Source organism: Limulus polyphemus, unplaced genomic scaffold (genome assembly GCF_000517525.1).
Source record: "Limulus polyphemus unplaced genomic scaffold, Limulus_polyphemus-2.1.2 Scaffold1334, whole genome shotgun sequence".
Taxonomy (NCBI): Eukaryota; Metazoa; Arthropoda; class Merostomata; order Xiphosura; family Limulidae; genus Limulus; species Limulus polyphemus.
This window is the reverse complement of record NW_013666944.1, coordinates 178,746-186,755: the sequence shown is the minus strand read 5'-3', so window position 1 is coordinate 186,755 and position 8,010 is coordinate 178,746. Positions and strand designations below refer to the sequence as shown.

Genomic DNA, 8,010 nt, shown 5'->3' with positions numbered 1-8,010 from the left:
ATAAACTTGTTCTCTTTGTAATTGAACTATATCTGACTGAACTTTGATGATTTTAGGAGCGTACTACTCACCAATTTCTTTCTTTATTTTATCAGGAAGATGCAATCTAGTGATTTGAAACACCAATATACTTAATGTCAAACAATCTACAATATTGTTTTCAATTTAATTTTAACATTATTATTTACGACTTTATTCTGAATATCAAACAAAACAGTTCCACAGTGCATTAAAATTACAGTGGTGATAGACCATAATACTAGTGGTTAACTGAACAATTTTAACAAAAAATGCCATGTAAAACTATTCCCTTAGTAAAATGTTCTCCTTCCAAAGTCCTGGATTATGTACATATGGTTAAATCATTAAACATTGCCATGCACTCGTTTTATCTTTATAAGAGTCTAATATAATCAAAGTAACATATTTCGCATTACTTTGTAACATTAGTTTTGCTCCTCCCCCCAGTGCTACAGCGGTATATCTGCGGACTTACAACGCTAGAAATCGGGTTTCGATACCCGTGGTGGACAAAGCATAGATAGTCCATTGTGTAACTTTGTGCTTAATTAGAGACGAACAAACAAACATTAGTTTTAGCAACATTTGCCACATGGAGAGTTGAAATACTTGAATTTCTATGAATGTATTCACGTGTTTTTTGCTCAAAGGGAAGTTAGGAAAAATGTATAAGGTGAAACAATTTTCTAGGAAGTATAAAATTACCTATGTGAATAAAGCAATGAGCGTTTCGTGATAAAATAATGTTATACAGTTTTGTTTCCTCTTAAGTAAAATAAAGCTCTTTGAATGTCTGTTTGTTTGTTTTGAATTTCGCGCAAAGCTACACGAGGGCTATCTGCGCTAGCCGTCCCTAATTTAGCAGTGAAAGACTAGAGGAAAGGCAGCTAGTCATCACCACCCACCGCCAACTCTTGGGCTACTCTTTTACCAACGAATAGTGGGATTGACCGTCACATTATAACGTCCCCACGGTTGAAAGGGCGAGCATGTTTGGTGGGACTGGGATTCGAACCCGCCACCCGCAGACTGCGAGTCGAGCTCTTTAACCACCTGGCCTTGAATGTCTGAAATGAGATTATTGTTGTTTTTAAACTTGTGTGTAAAGCTACACAGTGGTTATTTCGCACATGTTTTTCCATAATTTTGAGCTGATAGACTAGAGGGAATGCAACTACTGACGAAAGTGGAAGACAATTTATTTATTTTATTAAACATTAAGCCACAAAACATCTTCTCGTACCCTGTAAGATGTTTAAAATTTTGAAAAGCAAGAGAAAATGTATTAATTGCTATTTATTAAATACTTAAGCCTGGTAGAGTTATTAATGTATGTGGTGTATAGTATAGGCATACGAAGGCCCCAGGGCAAGAATATTTGGCTCTCTTACAGCCCAAATCTACTAATTTTATGAAAATAAGAGAATATACTAAATTATAACATAAATGTTTCTGACTGTTTCGTGTAATATTATGGTGTGAAGGTCTTTACTTCTTGACTTGTAGGTGGTCTTAAAGATTGTCACACAAGCCTTTTTTCACAAGTGGGTCTTTCATGAGTTGCAGCTGTGTATCAGGCAAGCCGCTGGATTTCACGTGTTAATTTTGTGTATGTTCAAGTTGGCTTATGTGCGTTGCAGCTGTGTATCGGACAGGCCGCTGGGTCTGAAATGTTAATTTTGTGTATGTTCAAGTTGGCTTATGTGAGTTGCAGCTGTGTATCGGACAGGCCGCTGGGTCTGAAATGTTAATTTTGTATATGTTCAAGTTGGCTTATGTGAGTTGGAGTTGAGTATCATCAAATGGGGTTCCGGACATAAAAAATTATTAGTTTCATGTACCTCACAAGTGGACCTTTCATGAGTTGAGTCAGGCAGCTAGATGCCCCACCTATATGCTACCAGCCAGTTGTCTTCCCTCTAGTCAACAGTTAAAAATTACTGAAATTGGCATATAAGTCTTAATGGCTTCGCTATAACAAAGACAAGACGATTACTTGGATAGTTACAATAATAAAAAATGATCGAAAACGCTAATTTCGATTAGTTTATTATTATCGTGATAATCGATTTAATCGATTGTTGGAATAATAAAAAAAAACTACAACAGCAATAATCCGAAACGCTAATTTCAATTGATCAGTTAGTTTACGTGATCCTAATTGATGTAATTGCTGCTCATAGATAACCAAATAAAATTGCCAACACTAAGTCAGTTATAATAGTAACGTCGGTTTTGCATCTTTGAGGATATTTTTTTTTAGGTTAAGAGTTTTTTCTTAACTTGTATCACTTCTGGAAATGTCTGGTTCTTTCGGTGCTGCACTCGAACTTCAGTTTTCTTGGCGTCATTTTTGTCCTAGAAACATAACAAGCTAAATTAATTTCACCAGTTTTGGAAACTTCAACTTTATTGTACCTCATTCTCTTGCAATAACCTGTAATATACAAGCTTAAGTTGCTCAATTATTAATATATTGTCGATATTCATATTTAAAAAAAGGACCACGTCATTTTGTTACATTTGTGGTTTATATAGAAATAAAATATTTCAGCCATCTTATAAGTATGAATGTTGGATTATTTTGTTGCTATTGTTAAGTTAATTATGAAATTTAACATTCTCTGTACCTTAATACAAAATGTGTTTTAAAAATATCAATATGAATTTATCGTATAGTCACCGTCGTCTAATTTGGTGTTGATTCGTAATAACCCCAAATGATATCGAGCGAACAGTCTTTTTTATTATTATTATTATTATTACCTATAAGGCTGTTTAATAAAAAATTCAACACCACAGTGTGTTTGTGAAGACGTTCGAATTTCTAATAAGAGATGGCAGCACGTAAGTAGAACGAAGCAAGGCATAAACGCTTAACGACACCAACGGTTTTTTCTTTTTATCAACCAGAATTACCTTCACAATTTAAAAGATATTTTATATAGTACTGTACTGTAAATTTCTATTATAATTCCCTAATTAATGTTGAAACGATAAATGTTTAACTAGGTAGTTCGCCTCACGCACCTAGATTATTTAGTTTTTGTACTCATAATTTAAATTTATTAGTTCTCCACGAGATTTCGTGTGCACTGAATTGTCAATAATTTAGACTAAATGTTCTTGCAAAAGTATTCATTAGAATTTAAAATATTTTGGAAGAATATTAAACGAAGGTAAGTTGCAAAACATTACTGACTACTAGCCATAACATGTAATTTTTATTAAGTGTCCATAAATAAACACTCTCAAGTTTTTAACCATATAAAATAGCCCATATGAAATCTTCACCTGAATTTATAATACTCATGTTTAATTCAGTTCCAGTCAAGATTCAAACAACTTCCCATTTTGACTCCTCGCTGCCTGCTTGTTTTCCTTTTCTCAATATATTAGCATGAAAATAACTCCGAGTAGAGTAACCCTTCAATACATCAAGCAACATGATCAAACCACAAGGAGTTTCTATCTCAAAATGCTCTAACATTTTGAAATCGAAGCAACTTAATTCTTTTATAACCTTGTTTTCCAACACTTTTAGAGCGACCTAGTCTTTTTATAACTTTAAAGATTTAGAACTCTTTGAAACCAAACCAAAAATCTTTAAGGTTATAAAAAGACTAGGAGAACTCTTTGAAACCAAACCAATCTAGTCATTTTATAATCTCAATGTTTTTCAACAGTTTCAAATCGATTCACACTAATTTCCTTTCTTACGTCCAAGTTGAAAGTCATTTTTAACACCAATCTCATTCTGGTGATGATAAATACATGCACACGTATAGCTTTCCCACAGAACTTAACAAAGACATTCAGCATGTTTTAAAATTACGTGAATACTGTGCGAGGATATAAGTAAAAATAAATAAAGAAATAGTAAGAGTTAAATCCCATTAGCAGAAACTGTGATAGGCAAACGTAGCACTATTACTGTGTGTGAATGAGATAGATAGAGTCTGATTTTGTGTCTGTTCTGAAAACCAAAATCTTTCTGAAATTTTTGATAAAGAACGCAGTCGTAAAGATACAACGATCAAAACATGAACCACTAACAGAGATTGAATGCAACAAAAAATAAAACACCCGAAGGATAAGAATCATGCAAGAAAAGGTATCGTTTTCAAATTAACAATTGCACACCCTCCTAGAAATTGGACAAGTTTGGGTTTATTCGAGTTAGCTTGATAATATGAAAATAATAATCACGAATCTAATATCCAATCGTCATTTTATCTTCTCTATAAATATATAATACTGCTATCAAACACATATATGCGTTTTTTGTAGAAAATTCATTGTGATCACCAAATCCAAGCTTTTGATTAATCAAACTCTAACCAATCGATGTTTTTGTATTACTTTAACCGGAGTCGTAAGAGTTATATGTATCTTTCATTTTTTTATATATAAAAGCTCATTATATATAAGGGCCAGGACTTTTTTAAATATCTTTTAGTTTCCCATTGAACTTACAGATCTTGTTTCTTAGTTTGTTTTTTTAAAATTTCGCGCAAAGCTACTCGGGGGATATCTGCGCCAGCCGTCCTTAACTTCGAAGTGGTAAACTAAAGACAAGGAAGTTAGTCAACACTACTCACCGCCAACTCTTGGGTTACTATTTATCAACGAATAATGGAATTGACTGTCACATTATAACGCCCCCACGGCTGAAAGGGAGATTTCTGTGTCGAGATTCGAACTTGCAACCCGCAGATTACGAATCAAGTGTTCTAACCATCAGGCCATGCCTACGTACATAGATAAAATGTATTTAGTTACTGCATTTATAATATAAAATTGTTAGAAAGGTGATTTACAGATATTGGAATTTTCAGTCTGAATGATATTTTATACGCATATGGGCTAAACAGCCAGGTAAGAGATCCCTAGAGCTGAGATATAGTTGTCCCTAATTTTGGACTACTGACTAAAGGGAACCAGCTAGAAGCACCCGTCGCAACATGGGTTTTGTCCAGTTCTTTGAACCGGATAACGGGATTTGTTGCCACTTTTATAATGTGTCCACAAATGCAAGTGCGGAGCGTGTTCAGCAACATCACGTTTCGAATTCCGGATCCTTCGATTCGCAGCCCAACGTTAGGCCACATCCAATGCATAGAATCAATCGTTATAAATTATTTTTAATAACATTTATAATATATACATATAAGTTGCAAAACAATAAATAAAAATAATAAATTTTATATCTCAAGTAATATATATATATACATATCACTGTCTTCGGTGATATTTTGTGTTTTATGAACTAGGCCCAAAACAAATGACACCGTACATGTATGCCTGACAAAAGAAATATAAGTATAAACTACAGAGTGGAAACGATAAAATGTATTTGTCAAAACACAAGTAAAAACAGTCATAATAAAGAGACCAGTCATATAAAGAAGTGATACTATAAAAAAAGGGGGGCCAGGTTGCATAAAATGCCAAGCACTGTAAACATATAATCCACAATAACAGCCAAATTATCTAAATATGTATAAGTATATAGAGATCCCACACTGTCTGTAGCGAGATCTAGATCTTTTTCAGGATCTTGGAGGTTCAGGTTGATATAAGACCCCTTCCACCCTCTTTACTGATGTTATGATCCTTCGTAACGCGAATTCTACACCATCAATGTAGAGATGTAACGTTCAAATAGGAACGTTAAACAAGGCACAACTTGGACAAAGTTGGCCCCTCCCTTTTTATTCATGTTGTTGTTAGTTCCCGTTGTAATTAGCAGAAAAGGTGGGGCCATTTGGACAAGTCTATGTCACTTATTAAACTGGAGGTGAAGGTGTTTCAACCACCAATACTCCAAAGAAGCTGAACCCTTTTTTCATTTCTCGTGGCCCGGCATGGCCAGGTGGTTAGGGAGCTCGACTCGCAATCTGCGGGTTCAAATCCTCGTCCCACCAAACAAGCTCGCCCTTTCAGTCGTGGGAGCGTTATAATGTTACGGCCAATCCCTCTATTGTTAGTAAAATAGTAGCTCAAGAGTTGACGGCGGGTGGTGATGACTAGCTGCCTTCCCTCTAGTCTTTCACTGCTAAATTAGGGACGGCTAGCGCAGATAGCCCTCGTATATCTTTGCGCGAAATTCAAAAACAAACAATCATTTCGCGTTGCTTAGAGATATACTGATGTACGGTTTGGTGTTTGTAAATGCGTAATTCTGCAAAATTATAGTTCCCAATGATTTTTATTCTTTGTAATTTCAGAAGCAAGTGTTGGCTTTCGTCACTCCAGAGAAAAACTCAGTACACGTTCAATATACTTTCAATCCTCATTATTCCGAGTAACATTTAGAAAATGGCGCTATTTCCTCGCTTACTAGATGTAACAGACTAAGCCTCGTTTCTCAGCAGTTTACACCCTCACTTATGTGTCCTACACACGTGAAACGCAAACAGAATTCCGTAAACCGGGGAGGTGTGAAACAGGTGGCATCCATAGTTAACATCTTGGCAGTAATTACTTATTACTACAGATGTATTTTTAATGTGAATCTGGTGATTTTTTTTTCGACCGAGACAGGAAATGTAGTAATAACAATAAAAACAACAACCGAGCGAGATTCTTTATCGAGATTTGTATATTACCCGACTTAAGAAAAGCCAACAACTTTTCTGTTACGCTTCATAGGGCTGGGTTTCTATAGACGCACGACATCCGGCAAATCACTATGCAACTCTACATACTCCCACTCCTAGGGGCGGGCCAGATTTGGAGAAAGGTCTGCCATGACCTAATCCCACGTTTCTTTATGAATGGGTTGTTCAATATTGTTTGTCAGATGGGAAGTGCGGATGAAACGAGCGTTATCACACACATTATTTTAGATATAAAGCAATGAGAACAAAGCCAGTTATACAGGTCAACATAATGCGACTGAAAACAAAGTATGTAATTAAGTGGACGTGTAAAAATCGTGAAACCCTAAAGCGCGCGAATTAAGACGCAGTGAAAGGAAGCAAACATCATCAAGTTTATTTTTAAGTTGATAGGTGTGTCTTCTCTATTTCCTTTACATTATACACGGTGATTTATTTGTTTCAAAACTTCACGCAAAACTAAACAAAAACTGTCTGCTCTTAGACGTCTCTAATTTTGAACTGATAAAGTATGAGGAAGGTGGCTAGTCAACAGCAACCATCGTCAACTCTTAGACGTTTATTTTCTAATTGAATAATGGAATTTAACCATTAAACAAACAAACCAATTTTCCGAATGCCTTGTGGTAATTAAAATATTTCACGGTATCATTTTTGATTAGAAGTTAAACTGCGTAAAATGTTTTATTTTGTTTGTTTAGTTGGTATGACATTATATGCATATGGATAGTGGTAATATTAAAGAGATTCAACAGAATAGTACGACTTATTGCTTTTTAACTTAAGAAACACAATGAATAAATCGTGTAGATCAGTGTTTCTCAAACGGTGGGTCGCGGCCCACTAGTGAGCCGCAAAAAGGCTTAAGATTAGATGACAATAGTTTAAAGAAATGTTGCAAAGTAGCAAATGTATAATGCAAACTACATAATAACTCGCTAAATGCTAACTATAAATTAATGTTATGCGCATAGCAAATACGAAACAACACTTCCATAGGTATGTATCATACTTCTATAATTTTCTGCAAAGGGCTGCGAGAAATTTCTTGAAATGAATTTCTTGAATGGACCGTGTTACTAAGAAGGTTGAGAAACGCTGGTGTAGATAATCATAATCCAACATAACCATTGTTTGTTTGTAGTTAAGCATTAAGCTACACAATGGGCTATCTGTGCTGTGCTCACCAAGGGTATCGAATCCCGGTTTCTAGTGTTATAAGTCCTCAGACTTACCGCTGTGCCACTGGGGGCCCAACATAATCGATGACTCAGTCGCTTTGAGAAGGAAAGTATTATCTTTTGGAAGTGTTTAGAGTATCATTTTTTCATAACTTGGTGTTAAGTTCTGATCCGTATTTATAACA

At 35.2% G+C, this 8,010-nt stretch overlaps 1 protein-coding gene across 2 annotated transcripts in view; it reads right to left on the bottom strand.

Annotated features, from left to right (window-relative positions):
- Window positions 1-2,287: 2,287 nt before the first annotated feature.
- Window positions 2,288-8,010, bottom strand: part of LOC106463143 (UPF0489 protein C5orf22 homolog) — a 183,491-nt gene continuing 177,768 nt past the window's right edge. For both annotated transcript variants that reach the window (XM_022390565.1, XM_022390566.1), the window contains one exon: window positions 2,288-2,379. In XM_022390565.1, the coding sequence (XP_022246273.1) occupies window positions 2,369-2,379 (11 nt within the window). In that variant the 3' untranslated portion in view covers window positions 2,288-2,368. The remainder of the gene's footprint in view (window positions 2,380-8,010) is intronic.